The 18126-nt window shown below is 37.5% G+C and overlaps 1 protein-coding gene across 2 annotated transcripts; it reads right to left on the minus strand.

Annotated features, from left to right (window-relative positions):
• Positions 1–979: 979 nt before the first annotated feature.
• On the minus strand, positions 980–17393 carry LOC148869037 (TSL-kinase interacting protein 1-like). Of its 2 annotated transcripts, XM_088969150.1 has the most exons (15): positions 17197–17355; positions 16118–16217; positions 14866–15084; positions 14659–14741; positions 14522–14569; positions 13612–13721; positions 12088–12172; positions 11710–11992; positions 3952–4119; positions 3723–3871; positions 3337–3575; positions 2851–3205; positions 1934–2344; positions 1661–1843; positions 980–1555 (listed from the first exon to the last, which is right to left on the minus strand). In XM_088969150.1, the coding sequence occupies exons 3-15, from the start codon at positions 14990–14992 to the stop codon at positions 1322–1324; spliced, it is 2475 nt and encodes an 824-aa protein (XP_088825276.1). In that variant the 5' UTR covers positions 14993–15084; positions 16118–16217; positions 17197–17355; the 3' UTR covers positions 980–1321. The 2 variants fall into 2 exon arrangements, with proteins under 2 accessions (XP_088825276.1, XP_088825275.1); XM_088969149.1 differs by lacking the exon at positions 16118–16217 and having other exon boundaries at positions 17197–17393.
• Positions 17394–18126: the final 733 nt, after the last annotated feature.

Below are 18126 nucleotides of genomic sequence, written 5' to 3' on the forward strand. Positions count from 1 at the left end.
AAAAAAGTTCAAAGTTATATATAGGTTTTAAAACTGCAGGGTATATATAAATAGTTTCTAAAATTCAGAAAACCAGACTAGAACCGTAAACCAAAATTTTTACACCTGCCCATCATCATCATCATAGGGAAAAAAAAAAAAAAAACAGAAACAAAAAGTTCCACATATTCTCTAGGAATCAGTTCATGAACCAGACTGTCAAATGAATCAATTTTTTCAATCTTCTATCCAACGCCAGAAGAGAGTTAATCCATTTGTCATCATTTATTTAGGCTGTATTTGGTTGCAATGCAAATAAATTTGTATTGATGTAAAACCATGACAGTACAAATGATTTGAGTGTAAATTCTGATATATTTTTATTTTTAGCTTATTTTGTTTGATTACAGTACAAATAAAGTAAATTAAGACGTGAAGCAGAATAAAGTAAAATCCAAAACAAAATTAAACAGGAATTTGCATTTTTTCACATATGCACTCCCATACATTTGTAGTAGTGCAAATAAATTTGCATTGCAAACAAACACAAATTACTTGTACCCTCCCATTCCAACGCTAACTGATTCACCGAAACCCAATCCTCCTGGCGGGCGATATGAGGGTTTCTATCAATATATCCTGCCAAGCAAATGGTATTATAATATTATGGTAAGCCATCACCATTGCACAGGAATAAGAAACTAATTGCAAACCTGACTGGTCACTCCGTCCAACAGCTTCCACTGGCGAGTGGTGACTGGCCATTTACAAAATGCATGGAAACCCTGTTTTCGTCGATTCTGGATCTGCTAGCAACCCATTGCTGGTCACGTTCACCCAGCCGCACATCAAGAACATCGGTGATAATAAAATACAAGAGATGTTCCCGATATGTGGCTAGGTGAACGCCGCCAGCAATGTGTTGTGGTCACTGGTCAGAAGACCCAAATGTGTTTTCGTCGTTCCACCTAACTTTAGTTGCCAGTCATGTAGCCCAAGATTTATCTCACCCATAACGGTTTAAGATTTTGATTTGTACAGTTTCTGATGCATTGATGGATTACAACCAATATAAGAATGTAAGAATACAAATCAAGAAAGAAACTTATCTAAAAGTTCCCATTCCCTTTTGTACAGAGGTAATCAGATTTTTTTTTCTTTTTGACAAGTTAGCTTTGGTTTACTTGGTCCTTCCTAGACCTGTTGATAAGCTTATGTACGGGCTATGGAGGAGAAAGAGAGCAAGATCTTTTGTATCCCTATGGAGAACAGTAAAAGCTGCTATGCACATTATGCTTGTCCTGGTGGTCTAAATTTGTCGTACAAACTTCCCAAACCGATGTCAAACTTCGCCACCAATTCTGTCATCCGACAGTGAGGAATTTGGTCTAACTTCATCTGTTGATGGCAACTCTTTCTTGTCAAAGCCTAACAAGGAGCAGTTCTGAAATGTATCGAGACTGCTCGCTAAAAAACGGTTCAATCCACTGAAGCTAACACTGTCCCCGAAAATCAGATCTTGTTTGTAGCATCTAGATGAAGATACATCCAAATCTAAAGGTCCCAAAGAGTCTGGCTGCAATTTGTAACATACCAAGAAAGACCACAAAGTAAGATAATCTGTGGGAATCCAACCAGAGAAAAAGAATGTGGGTAGATTTTTAAGATTTAGTCCATGTACCCAATATATATCTGTAAGTTCACTGAAATCATTTGCAGAATTCTTTGGACTTAGGTCCTTAGAAGAATTCTCTGGACTGAGTCCCTTTGGAGAGTTGTCTGGACTGTAGGCATCAGACTGACAATCATCCACCGAGTCTCCTTCACAGGTAGAATCATCTATTGGTCGTACCTCAGGCAACTCCTACAGAAACCAATCAGTTTCACCTTGTGAGCAATTCTTGCTTCAACCAAGCAGTAAGAGAACACTTGAAAGGGAATGTGGAAGTACAACCTCGATCAAGGCCCTTAAACTCATAGAACTAGTACTGGAAATCTGTTTGCAAGTCCCAAATGACGCACGTTGGGATGGACTCCGAACCTCCCGATCAAAAGTGGGCATCTTTTGAAATGAGAAGGCATCACGTGTTTCTTCAGCATCCCAGAGGGATGTTGCATGGGAAACCTGAGCTGATTTTAAGTTTAGCTTTTCTTGATGAGCAGCAATTGCAGCATCAAATGAATCACAACTAAATGGGATTTGCTGAAAATACTGAGAACTTCCCAGAGAATGTGGGTCAATGCAGTTGTTATCTGCAGCACGAGATGCTTCTGAGAGTAGGTCTCCAATGCTTATGTTGGTTAGGCCGTCAGCCCACTCCCCAGCCAATAATGCTGTGCTATTATTGCTCATTCTCAAATTGTCCTGGAAACAATGCAAGTTTGAAGGAATATCTTATAAAACGTTTAACAGGTTTATTCATAATCTGTCATTCCATTTGAAAGTAATAGCATGTTCAATATTTTCATGTTTTTCAACTAAACCATAAATCAAAAAGACATTTTCAACAAGAATCATCATCTAAGTTTTTTCCCAACCATATGGGGTCGGCTACACGAATTCTGTTTTGCCATTCTTTTCTGTTCAGTGCCACATCTGTTGTTAAATGCCGTGCTATTATTACTGAAGTTTAAGTGCCCTGAGAGTTGGGCAAAAGTTTTAGTGCTGGCTGCCAATCTGATGCAGCCCTATATGTCCTCATACAGTTGGGACAAGGCTTAGATGATGATAATGATATTTATTATTAGACAACCAAATCTTTCAATTCTAGAGCCTTGGGTTCCCACAATCACCCAAGTATGATTCCATTGTTCATATCCCAAAAGTAAAAGCTGTTTGAATGACATAATCATAATCATGGAAGAACTTACCATTTCTTCCCATTGTCCCTTGACAATTCCACCTCCAATTTCCTTTTTGAGCCATGATGAATTAGCTGAGGATACTGGAAGACTGATTTCTTGATCTTCAGCACACCCAATCACGTCCTCACAACAATCAGCATGCAAGGGTAAAATTAAGCTGCTCTCTGTCATTAAGGTTACCCAATCCTTGAAGCAATCTAAGCGATGCTCCGAGTGGTGACAGGTAGACAGTATAGGTAATGTTGCATCCGTACTCTCCTTAATATTTGACATATTTATACTTGTATGCTGTTCCTGGATATGGTAAGATGATGATGCATGGCAAATTGACTCAAGATCTGTACTGGAGAACCAACCATACCTACAAAGAGAAATTGGTAAATCAGTAGTTGTTTTAGTTAGTTGCTTGCATTATGCAAGCATTGCCAATTATTCCTCTTTTTTTTTTTTTTGGTGAAAAGCATTGTCAAAATAGGAGAACTAAGAAGAAACCTCAAGCGGAAAACTGGAGGGCTTCCTATCATTGCATATACATCTGCTGCACTGGCAACAGTGTCCTGCTTCCATCTTGGATAACCCATTAGGTTCTCCCTCTGAACACTGTATGGGAAAAGAATCAGATCCCCAGATGCTATGCCTGAATTTCCCCACTTGCGATTTAGATGCTCTAGGACCGAAGATATCTTCTTCCGTGCACTTAGAGTGAGCTCCAAGTGTGGATTGTGTTCATCCTATGATTGACGGGAAGACATGACAGTTATTAGCATAAAAGTTCGTATATTTTTTTATGATGGACCTAAAAGTCAGTACATGGTTCAAGCTGCTAAACATTCTTTGCCAGATCAATATGTTTATAGTTTTCATGTTTACATTCTTACCTTTTCCAAGGCCCTTCTAGTAACTTCATCAATTGGAAACAATTGGAGCTTGAGTTTCAGAGATTGTTGTGCACCAGAGTCTGTAAGCTGCTGTGCTGAAGTTGACATAGGCAAGGGGGGACGAACTCCTACAGGGTCACCCTTTTGTGCTGAGACACAAGGGGAACAGAATCAATAACTGGTAATTTCCCATTTTATTCTTGCCTTGCATTTCCATTCAAGAACTTACTATTAGCAGGATCCACAGGTCCGGGAAATGGCTTGATCAAAGTTCCTTCTTCAGTGCAATCCTTTTTGTTGGTTGTTGACCGCTCCAGATGCTCTGCAGCATCTGCGACCAAGGAAACCCCAGCCATTGCAGCTTTTTCCCATCTTTTATATGCAGCAGGTGAAGCACCTGCTAGATATAACCAAGATATTAAGGGCACCACCAAACAAAATTAATTTCAAGCAAAAGTAAAATGTTAAGAGATAAGAGGTCCATTAAGAGTCAACAGACGACCCCAAAGTCTTCTTTACTTTTATTTATTTATTTGGGGATGCTGAAGTAAATACCCAGGAAAGGAACTAAAAAACTAGAAGAGTATTCAAATAGAAAAATGGAAGCTTCTAACTACCATTGACATCCATGTAACTAGAAAAATGAAATGACAGCACATCCATAAATACAAAAGCTGCAGTGGAAAGGGACCAAAGGTGGATTTCGAAATATGTACATTGCAAGACATTGGAATTCCAACCATTACAGAGAAGAGTTATTGACAAGTTTGCATACAACATAGATCTGTATCTAATACATGACAAGTTGACAACCTAGTATATCATGAAATCACTTTTGCTAGCAACTAAGGTCGAGAATTTTGTTGACTGTGACAATTTTTGTAGCCAATCAGCCAATCAGCCAATCATAGATCATCATCATCATCTATGCCTTATCCCAACTATATGCGGTTGGCTACATGAGTCCTGTTCTGCCAATCCGTTTTATTTAAAGCCATACCCACTGTTAAATTATTAATGTTTAAATCATTTTTTACTACTTCTACCCATGTCCTTCTTGGTCTACCCCTAGCTCTTCTAGCCCCTTCCACTTGTAACAAGTCATTCTTCTAACTGGAGCTGTTGGTGGTCTTTTATGCATGTAGCCACGTGACCAAACCATCTTAGTTTACTCTCTTTCATTTTATCACTTATTGGAGCTACTCCCAGGTTTCTCCAGATGGCTTCATTTCTGATCCTACCTTTCTAGTTTTTCCACTCATCCATCTTAACATTCACGATTTCTGCCAGACTCGTTTTCTGAACATGTTGTTTATGGACTGTCCTATACTCTGCTTCATACAATATAGCTGGCCTTATAACTGTTTTATAGAATTTTCCTTTTAATCTAAATGGTATTCTCCTATCACACAAATAGATGCACTACCTCCATTTTTCCCAACCCGCTCTATTTCTCTGGGTGACATCTTGTCAATCTCTCCCTTGTTATGAATTATTTGAACCAAGGTACTGAAAATGGTCACATTTGAGTTATCTCTTGGTCTCCAATCTTAAGTGTATCCCGATTTACACTCCTATTAGCCAGTCATAGATATGGTAGTGAAATTGCAAATACATATTGCTGTTTAAAACCCACAATATTTATGATATACCCCCCATATTTTCTTTTTTTTTTTTTCAGAATGGAGAAACTGTATCAATAGAATGCAAAGTTTCATATACTGACAACATTTCAGGGATATATCCCTACCCTAAATATGAGCAACTTTTTTTTTAAATAAATAGTAACAATATTTTAAATGCCTAAGATTAATGTCAATATATTGGATTAGGGCCAAATAGAGTTGCCCAATATTTGAGGAAATATCATCATAACGAGATTCCCAGTTTCCCATTATAACTGCATGTTTTGTAGTAAAGACAATTATGCAAGAGTTGTATTTGGAACAGCTGACTATATTGTGTAGCTAATCTTATATATGTTTTTGCACTTTTCACTGTATGGTTATTCCAAATAACACACTCAAATTAAATGTAATGACTCAAAACTTCTTTCTAGGACCCAGGGAAATCTAGTGTAATTCATTTAGTTGTTATAAATAGATATGCTTTATTAATTTTTTAGCCTGAATATTTAGTTGTAATTCTTTCAAAATTCCCTGAATTTCTCATTATAACATTCATGTTTCATTTCAATATTTTCTAAATTCGAAGTTTGAAAAAAAATGAGAAATAAATTTTTAGATATCAATTATCTCTAGCAATATCAAAACTCTTGGTCTTGGTCCAAAGAAGGGGATTTTAGGCAATGGTTGAATATGGAACTTTTGAAGCAACCTTTTTCTTTCTCCTCTTTGAATAATTCTATTCTGATTGTATCTCAATAAACTTGAACAAAATAAAATGACTTTAGGAAGGCCATTATGCTGGGAGAAGATTAAGAAAATCCAAGTGCAAGCAAATATAAAGAAGATGATATTCTTGACAGTATGGCCGGCCAGAAATAAGAGGAAGAGAAGAGAAGAGAAGAGGAGAAGAAGAAGAGAAGAGAGAAGAGAGAAGGGTTTTGCAATGTAACAGTGATGGCGGCGCCAACCTTTATTTTAATATATATATAGGACGGCAAAAATAATAAGGGAAAAGACCATTGTGCCCCTGAGTACAATAACAGACATAACAAAAAGAAAAAACGAAATAAAAGAAACACTTTAACTAGCCAAACAGACCCTAACATCAACAACTAAATTATTTTAACACTCCCCCTCAAGTTGGAGCATAGATGTCAATCATGCCCAACTTGTCACACAAATCTTTGTGCCGCACATGATGAAGACCTTTGGTGAAGATATCTGCAAGTTGTTCTTCTGAGCTGACATATGGTGTACACACTTCTTCACTTTCAAGTTTCTCTCTAATAAAATGCTTGTCCACTTCAATGTGTTTCGTCCTATCATGCAGGATTGGATTAGCATCAATATTGATGGCAATTGTATTGTCACAGTAGAGTGACATAGGATTGCTCACTGCGAAACCCAGTTCACCTAACAGATTTCTTATCCACATGATTTCCGCAACCCCATGAGCCATCGCTCTATACTCTGCTTCAGCACTGGACCTAGCCACCACACTTTGTTTTTTACTTCTCCATGTGACCAGGTTTCCTCCTACAAAAGCACAATACCCACTGGTAGACTTTCGATCATTGACTGCTCCTGCCCAATCTGCGTCAGTATATACTTCCACCTTTAAGTGACTGTGTTTTTGGAACCACAAACCAGCTCCAGGAAACTTCTTGAGATATCTCAAGATCCTCTCTGCAGCCTCAAAGTGAGTTGTCCTAGGGTTGTGCATGAATTGACTAAGGACACTCACTGCATAGGCAATATCAGGCCTGGTCATAGACAAATACAAAAGTCTCCCCATGAGTCTCTGGAACTTCTTTACATCTTTCAAACATTCTCCCTGACTATCTCCCAGATGATGATTAGGTTCAATTGGTGAATCAAATGGTTTTACCCCCAACTTGCCTGTATCTTCTAGTAGATCTAGTACATATTTCCGTTGGGAAATAAAAATGCCCTTGTGAGAGCGGACAACTTCAATTCCAAGAAAGTAACGTAAGGGGCCTAGATCCTTCACCTCAAATTGAGTGGCTAAGAATTTTTTTGGTCTCCGGATTTCAGCCTCCCAATCTCCTGTGATCACTATGTCATCCACATACACAATAAGAATTGCAATTTTACCTTCACCTCTTTTTACAAATAGAGTATGATCTGACTGGCATTGTTTGAACCCCATCTGTTGAACTGTTAAATGGAACTTACTGAACCAAGCCCGAGGTGATTGTTTCAACCCATATAGAGATTTTTTGAACCTACACACCTTTTGTTCACTGCCTTTGGCACAGAACCCTGGGGGTTGGGTCATGTACTCTTCCTCTTCCAAGTCACCATTCAAGAAAGCATTTTTGATGTTCAATTGGTGAAGTTCACAGTCAAGATTTGCTGCCAAGGAAAGAAGAATCCTAATAGAGTTCATCTTGACTACTGGAACAAAAGTCTCTGCATAGTCCACTCCATATACCTGTGTAAAGCCTCTTGCTACAAGTCTAGCCTTGTTTCAACAGTTCCATCAGCCTTGTGTTTCACTGTGAACACCCACTTGCACCCCACTGGTTCCTTCCCTTTAGGAAGGTCTACCAACTCCCAAGTGTCATTTTTGTGTAAAGCATCAATTTCTTCCTGCATTGCATCTGTTCGTTCAGGTTTAGACAAAGCTTCTGCCACAGTCTTAGGAACGGGGACACTGTCCACAGAAAAGAGGAAGGCACGGTATGAAGGCGAAACATGCTCATAGGACACAAAATTAGAGATAGGATGATTAGTGGTACAAGACCTAACACCCTTTCTCTTAGCAATAGGAATATTAAGATCATTGGTGACAGGTGAATCAACATTTAGAGGAACAGACATATCAATAGAAGCAAGTGTACCTGGCTGATGAGACGGATCTGCCTCGAGTGAATCCGATGATGTTGGTTGCATAGTGTCAAGTTCCACGGCTCTTGAACTCTGCTGGCTCTTATGGCGACGTTGAAGAAAACGGAATGGAGGAGGATCGGGTAAAGGAGGTAGTTGAATTTGAGTTGTCGCCTGTTTCTCCTCAACCCTACTCTCCCCCTGAGAAGAAATCGAGGAAAAATGTTGATTCTCAAAGAATGAAACATCAATGGAAACATAGTACTTGCGAACAATGGGATCATAGCAGCGATACCCCTTTTGAAATAAAGGGTAACCAAGAAAAGCACACGGAATAGCCCGATGATCAAGCTTACCACGAGTTGGGGACAGGTTATGGACAAAGCAACGACACCCAAAAACGCGCATCGGAATGGTGAACAACGGGGCTGCAGGGAACAAAAGCTGATGTGGGGCCTTATACTCTAGTAGTCGAGAAGGCATGCGATTGATGATATACGTGTAGCACACAAGACTGCATCCATCCAAAACCGTTTTGGCACATTCATATGAATCAAAAAGCCACGAGCGACTTCGAGAAGGGGGCAGTTCTTCCGTTCAGCCACACCATTTTGTTAGGGTGTCCTGGCACAAGAGCTTCGCTGAAGTGACCCACTCGAAGCAAAAAACTGTGAGATCACTATGGAAATATTCATTCGCATTGTCCGACTGGAAGACATGGATTTCCGTTTGGAACTGAGTGAACACCATGCGTTGAAAATCTTTCACAATTTGTGGCACTTCATCTCGAAATTGCATAGGGTAAACCCAAGTGTATCTAGAATAATCATCAATCAAGGTAATGAAGTACTTATAACCAGCCTCAGTAGGTAGAGTAACAGGGCCCCATACATCAGAATAAACAATATGAACTGGAAATTCAGATCTTTTATTTCGCAAAGGTAAAGAACTTCTACAATGCTTACTCAATTGACAAGTTTGATACTGTAACTGACTCACTGACAAGGACTCAAACAACTTTGGAAACATAACTTTTAACGAATCAAAAGAAAGATGACCTAGACGACTATGCCATAAATAGGCTTGACTCTCACTTGACGAACTCATGGACTCTGTCGCCATAAGACCAGCATTATTCTCCAACATGTAGAGACCATCCACCATGGTTCCTCTACCAATCGTCTTCCCCGAAGCCAAATCCTGAAACACACATGAAGATGGAAAAAAAGTGACTGAGCAGTTCAAGGAGTGAGTTAGACCACTAATGGACAACAAATTAATAGGTAATTTCAGAACATGTAGTACATTAGGAAGGATAAGGCCAAGTGGGAGAGTATGGTACCTCAGCCAGCTATGGTAGAAAAAGAACCACCAGCCAGTCTTACCTTATTTCTCCCAGAGAGAAGGTTATATGTCTGAAACAAATTTGACTTACCGGTCATGTGGTTTGAAGCTCCGAAGTCAATAATCCAAGGAGAATCAGTAGCATGAGATGACACATGGAAGGTTGTGGCATTACCTGATGTAGACGCAAACGAGGTAGAGGGAGTAGGACCAAAATCCATCTGGCAGAGAGTCCTACCATACAATTCCAAATGTTCACGAAAGGAGTTGATAATATCTTCCTTAGGGTCAGAACTGGGATGCCTCTCCTGAGTTACCAAAGGACTAGTCTCTGTCGACGCCATATTAGCTGAGTTATACCTTTTTTTATTATGCTGGTCTGGTTTCTTGCCCTGATTAGGTGTTGACTTCTTATCCAAATCCTGTGCCCATTTAGGTTTTCCATGGAGATCCCAACATGTATCTTTCGTGTGTCGTGTCTTCTGGCAGTGAGTGCACCAAAGTTTGCTCTTATCATCTGTTTTTTTTCTGAGTGTCACCCTTTTTAAAACCACCTCCGACATTTGTATCTGAATTTCCCCGGATAGCTAGGGCAATTGACTCCCCTTCTACATCATTCATCACACTTCTGCTTTCTTCTGACTGCACCAAGGCATACACCTCCTGAACTGATGGCAAGTCTTTACTACCCAAGATTTGCACCCTGATGGACTCATACGAAGGATTCAGCCCTAGGAGGAAGGCAAAAACTTGTTGCTGAGATACAAGTGACTTATAGGCCTTTGCATCTTCATCACACTTCCAATTCACATTCTGATAGTGATCAAGTTCTTTCCATATTGATGTCAAATCAGAATAGTACATCGAGAGACTCCTCTCCTCCTGCTTGCAATTAGAGGATTCAGCTTGCAGTTGATATATCTTGGCATAGTGTCTCTGCTCTGAATAGGTGGACTTCACTTGTTCCCATATCTCACAAGCAGTTTCAGCCCACATAAAAGTCTTCCTTACTTGTGGCAGCATTGAAACCAAGAGCCAAGACATCACCATACTATTCTCTTGGTTCCACCTATCATACTCAGCACTTCCATACTTTGGTTCCTTCTCTCTTCCATTGATGTATCCTATTTTCACCCTAGCAGTGATGTAGAGTTTTATTCCCTTAAACCACTCAAGGTAGTTCAGACCATCAAAGGGAATAACAGCCATGGGAAAGCTCATATCCATTCCCCACTCACTCCATTGTGGCTCCCTGAAATCTCTGAAGTAGCAGAATTCTCAGATGACATGGTCACACAGATAATCAGTCCCAAACACCGGACTTAGGACTCCTCCTTACTCTACAAAACAATGCTCCACTCAGTCCATACCCACACACTTGGGTTTAAAAAACCAGGTTGAGCACAAACAGTACCAAATCCAGGACAAAACAAAGGTAGTATTCAGCAGATTTCAAACATGTACAGTTTTAACAGTCCCAACCTACCAGAATTCTAGAATGTCTAACAGCCATTAATCGGCAGGAGAAATCCTTATCACTTATAATCCAATCGAATCATTGAGATGACAGGTCATCCTTGACCTATAGTTGTCTTAACATATGAACAGGATCACACGATCCAAGAAAAACAGGGGTATACAGATTGATTCGACAGCATTCAGCCGCCCAGATTCATATGGCTTTCACTCGGTACATGACCAAGGAAGGTGAAGAAGAGAAAACGGGAGAACTGTACTAGTTGTAGAGCTGTTTTTTCAGTCCAGATTCAGATTTCTGTTCCGCCCAGGTTCAGCAAGTCTATTTGATCTGTTCTCTCAGTAAAGGTTGTTCAATCTGCTCTCTTTAATCAGTATTCCCGCTCTGATACCATCTTGGCTGTATGGCCGGCCAGAAATAAGAGGAAGAGAAGAGAAGAGAAGAGAGAAGAGAGAAGGGTTTTGCAATGTAACAGTGCTAGCGGCGCCAGCCTATATTTTAATATATATAGGGTGGCAGAAATAACAAGGGAAAAGACCCTTGTGCCCCTGAGTACAATAACAGACATAACAGAAAGAAAAAAACGAAATAAAAGAAACACTTTAACTAGCCAAACAGACCCTAACATCAACAACTAAATTATTTTAACAGATATATTTTTATTTTATATTATTTTTCAATAAATCACCTGTCTTCCGGCGCTGCCTTCCTGTTTTCGAAGTTGATGAGTGACCTTTGTTGTTGCTCCGGTTTATGCCTGTAATCACATTGCGCTTCAGTGCAGACCCTTTACCAGATACTACTTTTTGAATGCTTTGATTATCAACTGCAACAAGTTTAACTGAGCGAGTATCAAGTCCTGGTGCTTTTTTCTGAAGCAATACAGCAGTTGGAGATGCGGAAGAACAATATTCCCCTTGGGATGGTCGCTTCCTAATGCTTTTTTTGCGATCCTTCAATAGTTGGTGCTCCTTTAGAGCAAGATAAAATTGGTTAATTCAACATGTTCAGAGCATATGTAACTTCAACCGAAGAAACAATAATGGTAGTAACATAAGGAACTAACCAAAGCTTCCACAAATATCTTTAGCCTTCGAGGTTTCAAGTGAAGCTTAGAGGCTTTGCAGCTATACTTTTCCAGCAATGACCACCTGAAACACAGTTTAAGGAATATGTATGCATGTCCATATCAATTGAAGTTACTCCTGAACCAAGATGATTACATGCATGACACCTACAAGTAAAACTAAGTAATATTTATCATGGAAAGATAAAATATATAAGAAAAAAAGTAGAAAACAAACCTAAATATCAATTTCTTTTAATTAAAGCAGCAAGAAATTTTATGGTCATAAAAGTGCAATAGCAATAAATAAATTCCAAAGCTAAAGAAGTTTTATCCATGAGCAAAACCTACACCCAGTAGTTGGATAGATAAATTTTGCAATGTAGTTTTTCCCTACTAAGCAACTGGAGATTCATACAACTGAGACTTATGACAAATGCTAAATCTTGTCTGATCAATCAAAGAGAAAATCAAAGTAGTGAACACAAGATTCTTCCAGAAGATGTCATTTGGGCAGCCTTAACAACTATGTAGAATTATTTATGTATGAATTAGGCATTTCATTACTTCCTGTTCAACAACTTGTATATAAATCACCACCACGCAACCTCCTAAGCCATCATTTCCAGCTTAAACTGAAAGAGATTGCATGGGTATTCAGTGCCCATATATGTTCTTGAAGGGAGACTCATGCATCAATGTGTTGTGCCTAAAACTTCCAAAACTAGATTGAAGGGCTGACAGGAAAATGAACCACTGACAATATAACACCATAAGTTAGCTCTGTTGAATTAAACTTTGCTTGAAATTTTTCTAGGCAAATCTATGTCATCAAAGACAGGCATGTTAAGGCCAGATTAAGTGCTTCAGCATAAGCTAAGCCACACTTATACAATATCTTGGCTTATCAGTATTCATGTGCCACAAGAGGGTACTTATGGAGTGGAGATCCACAGTTAGTAATGGAGTGGATGATGAACCAAGGCTACATACAATCACAGTGAATCCCTCATTCCACTGTAAACTTGGATCAGTAAATCCTCTAGCAGATAATCTAGCAAGAGAAAGGGAATTGAGGAATGTGCTAATTTAGGAAAGAAACACCTTGAGTCCATCTTTTGTATATTTTGCATAGATCTCCAGTCTCTTTTTTCGAGAAGTGGGCTATGTACCAATATTATTTTGTTTATGCTATCATTTAAGACAAAACTTTCACTGTTAGCAATACACACATACAAAAACTGGAGACATCGGCTCTCCAAGTACAGGAAGGACTCTTCCTACTTAAATCAATAATATGAAAAGTGAACCATGACTAACATATTTCAAGAACATAGTGTGAAAAAGTGCAAATGAAATCTTATAGGTTAACTTAAACCAGAAAATCATCAAAAGAAAAAATTAGACAAGCATTACATTACAAAAGTGAAATCTATAGAGATAGAGAAGGCAAAAAAAAAAAACCATTGCTTTATTATAAACAAGCTAAAAGAAAAGAACAAATTTATTTATCTTCTTGGTTACCATCGAAGCATTGCAGTAATAGTATCCTTGGAATTTTTTGCATCTAGACTAAATCCTGGACTGAGCAGCTTGTTCATACGTCTTACAAGGCGATAATAATAATGTCTGACCTGTATGATATAAAAATAAGAAAAACATCAATACTCTGACAAGAGAATAGAAGAATTAACATGATCAATTGCTGGATTTTTATATTATTATATTATTCCCAATACGTTTTATTTTTATTAAGTATCCTCCTTTTCTAGAGCAATACCAATAAACTAGATATTTAAATTGGAAAACAAAGGGGAAATGAAACATTACCTATCACCATTATCTGAATGACATGTAAATTACATCTTTTCACTTGTTTTTCTGTAAACTTCGCATTGCTCCTTATTTTTCTCTATTTCTTCTTGTACATCTCTCTGGTATTTTTTCTTATTTTCTCACATATTGATTCATACACATAATTTTATGTTTTTGTGCATAGGGATATCTCACAATTCTCTCTTCCTAAGACCTAAGGCATGATTCATTTTGTACATCTCTAATTGCAAAATTTACATGGTTACTTTGGTACTAGAAACAAACTTAATAAAAATGAATCTCCAAACCTCCCAATTAACAGGAAGGTTCTGGATTTTTTACTTGGTTCTCCAACAATAGAAATATTGTTCAAAGATAAAAGTCCCACAAGAAGATTAAAAAGTAATTTCTTCTTTGGCCTTTCAAGTTGCTTATATCAAGTATATTTCTATAAAATTTATGAAGAGATGAATCATATACAATGTGAGCAAAAACAAATAATAATTTCATGATAACCAATTGAGAATAGATTGATTAATCATGGACGCAGCATTCCTGTGTAACTCCATTAGCATGTCATACAATATTATGCAAGAACATGTTGGAAGAAACAAGTCACCTGATCCTTGTTTTTACTTTGCACACGGCATGTAATTTTCTCAAAGTTCTGTCAACAGAACATAACATATACACTATTAGAAAACTTCAGACAGTAAAAAAATCCAATTACAAAAATCAACATTGGTAGAAATATACCTTCCCAACTTGCCGTAAGGCATTGAAGAAGCTTTCCTCTTCCTGGCGTGTCCAAGCAGCCCATTGTCGTGTTTGTTTCTTCACTGCATCAGAAAAGCAGTGCATAATGTGTTTCTTCCCAAATATGCTCATTTAAATTCTAGTATTTCTCTGTATGTGTGTGTCAGTGTGTGTGTTAGAGAGAGAGAGAGAGAGAGAGCACCATACCAGGCTGCTGAGGATCAACAATATTTTGTGAGGATGAAGTAAGACAAGAATCTCCATCCTTGAGCAATGGATTTTCAGATGGTAGTGAAGTTGCACATTCCAATGCCACCTGTGGTTTGGAGTGCATATTGAATGCAAACACCAGAGGAACACTATATTCTCAGATTTTTTTTTTCAGATCGCAGATCTTCAAATTATACTCCTTTACAAGTGCCAATTCTGCAAATAAATCCAATAAATCAAGCCTGATTTACAAGAAGAAAGATCCAAATCCAAAATTTGATCTCCAAAGAAAAACAATACAAGAATCTTCTCGATCAGAATGAGAATTTTAAACATAGTAACCTCTAACATGCCCTGAAGACCAACCGAAGCCCCCTTCCAACTAAATACATTTACATGTATACAGATGGCACCACTTACTCCCACATACAGAATGGATAATGGATTTTATATAATAATCTGTAACATACATAAACTTAGCACATACATTTTATCTTAATTATGATCATCTCAGATACTAAGATAAAACCCAATTATATGACCAGTACAGTAACCAAACTAAACCTAATTGATATATTATTAGTCTGATTCTATATTGGAACTTTAAATTCTTGGTAAGATGACACCGAGTCCTTAACAAAGAATTACATAACATCAAATAAGTATATAAAGGAATAACAAGTATTATTTGGGAGTTGAAGGTGAAAAAAGAAAATGTGTTCTGATTTTCAAACATCTATTGGCTTCCAAAAGTCTATTCCTGTAATCCTCTAAGGAGTACCAATAAAAAAGAAAATCTACCAACAACTTTCTAGTAATACACCTCTGGTATTAAAAGCCAGAAATTAAAATCCATCCTTCCAAGCATTCTGAGAATTTCTAATTCACCAGATGAAGCATGTTTTCCACAAATAACCAGACACTAAACCCCAACTCTATTTCTTTTTTATTTACTCTTTTTTTCTATAGTAAGCAGAGGAACATTATAAACAAAAGGCAAGAACTATTCAGAATGTAAATATGGATAGAATCCAAACAAAAAGGAAATACAGGGGGCAAAGAGCTCATAGTCATAGCCTGTCAACTGAACACCCTATATAAATATAACAGGCTCTATACATACATGTGTATGTGCACACACACACAGCCCCAAGAATTTCTTGGCAAAGAACCAAACCATTGATGCAAAGCCCACAAACAAGGCCACCCAGGAACAAGAACAGACAACAAAAATAAAGAAAAACCCCACCATTTGACTGAGTACCAACATAGGAACACCCCAAATCCTCTGCCTCTTCCTCTAGATCTCTTAAAATGAACCTCTTGCACACTTCCTCTGACATCTGTCCCTGGGCACCCAAAACCATATCCACAAACTTCTTTATGAGCCGCAGAAGTAATATTAAGAATATGTATGATTGTAAGTGAAGCACTGTCTGATATTTAGGTTATCCCATGACCCATAACTCCACATGCCTAACCTTTGCTACAATATGGTAAGAAATACTGCTAATTATGCTACCTCAGGACCTTCTTTATAGGCACCAAAATTGGAAAATAAGCCCAGCACCAGTAAATTTCCTTTACCAATAAAATAAAACAAGAAAACCATGAATTTGAACAAGGACATACGTCAAAAAACCAGACTTAAGGCATAGCAGTATTTGGCTTCTGCTACCAAAATCACTGCATCTGGCATCCTATAAGTTAATAATAAAATAATAATAATAATAATAATAATAATAATAATAATAATAATAATAATAATAATAATAATAATAATAATAACAATAATATGATGATGATGATGATGATGATGCATAATATTTTGGGAAATAAAATGAAATGCAAGGGTTGCATGAAACATGAAAGTACTAATGGCATATACAACATAAAAATATCTGAAATTTCATATCATTACCTAATAACAAAAGAAAGACCGAACTATGGTAAGTTCAATAAGCCCAAAAGCATGAATTTCTCCTCGAATTCCGCTAACATGAAGATTTGTTCGAGTAAACTTATACTCCACCCAATATATAACAGATATCCCCCAATTAAAGTGTTGAAAGAAACAATAGAGCGTGGAGCTCTGTTCATAAAACCTAAATTTACGAAAAAATTAAAAAAAAAATGAAAGAAAAAAGAGAAGGCTGAGGCAACAAATATCGTGCTATCATAGATCATGACATTACCACGATAAAGAATCAAATAACAACTGAAAGAAATTGGGGTTTTGACCGTAATGCTTCTATATGAGATCCCAAGCACAAGAAATGGATACGCAAAAAGGGAAATTTTTTATCTAAGTTTTGAAACTTTTAATACCTGCATGCGTTTGAAAGAACCACACGAACCCTAAGATCTCCGACCTGAGCTTCAGATGAACGTGCGAGACTGGCGAATAAGCACAGTACCGGCGAGAATTATCGGACAGATGTCCACAGAGAAAGAAGAGAGGGAGAAGCTACAGAGAAATTTTACTTCGAGAAGGGAGTCGGGGACGGCCGTTTTTAGTTAATTTCGTATTTCGAGGATAAAATGGGATTATTATTACGCAAACTCAAAAATGAAAAATACTTTCATTTTCATTGCAATACTCTTACTTAGAAATAATTTAATTTAATTAATACCTAACAAGTAACAACCCATTATTAATGAATAAAGGCAAAATTATTAGAGACAATCCAACGGTTATGCAGCTCATTTGACCAAATGGCCCCAAATTCCTTGTCAAAGTCATACCACCATCGGATTGTAATCCAACGGTTATTTAAGGGGCTACTTTTTCATATTATCATGATATAGACATTTAATTTATTTTTATTTTATCCTAAAATTAAATGATGTTCATTTTATTTTTTTTTTCATTTTTATATTTTGTCTTTTACTATTAGTGAGGCCCGATGTACGGGATTTTATCAAACAAAATTCAAGTTGAAGGACCCGTATGATACAAGATCAAATTTGTTTTGAAAGAGGAAAATTATTGTTAGAATTAGAATTATGAATAATTTTACTGTATGAGTATGACTATAAATTATGGGAACTAGAGCCAGTCCTGTTCAATGAAAATTGACAGAAGTAGTTGCTATGACTTATGAGGTCAAACCGACCGCTTTAAACCAAGAAAACCATGAACAAGCCCCTTTTCCGGTTCAATGTCCGTCCAGTTTTCAAGACATTGTTTGAAATTAGTGATTCAGACAAAGCTGAAAATTGGCTTGCCCAGTTATCCCAATTATGTCCTTTTAATCC

This window comes from Nelumbo lutea, chromosome 2 (assembly GCF_056320005.1).
Source record: "Nelumbo lutea isolate HS-2025 chromosome 2, American lotus-T2T, whole genome shotgun sequence".
In the NCBI taxonomy this organism is placed as follows: domain Eukaryota; kingdom Viridiplantae; phylum Streptophyta; class Magnoliopsida; order Proteales; family Nelumbonaceae; genus Nelumbo; species Nelumbo lutea.

Bases quoted from the DNA above. Each gene is read 5' to 3' on its own strand.
- LOC148869037 (XM_088969149.1), bottom strand. From the start codon at position 14,992: ATGCACTCCAAACCACAGGTGGCATTGGAATGTGCAACTTCACTACCA. The intron at 14,570-14,658 runs GTATATTTCTAC...TTCTGTTGACAG, and splicing joins CCTTACGGCAAGTTGGGAAG to AACTTTGAGAAAATTACATG. The intron at 12,173-13,611 runs GTAACCAAGAAG...ACTGTGTTTCAG, and splicing joins ATTACTGCAATGCTTCGATG to GTGGTCATTGCTGGAAAAGT.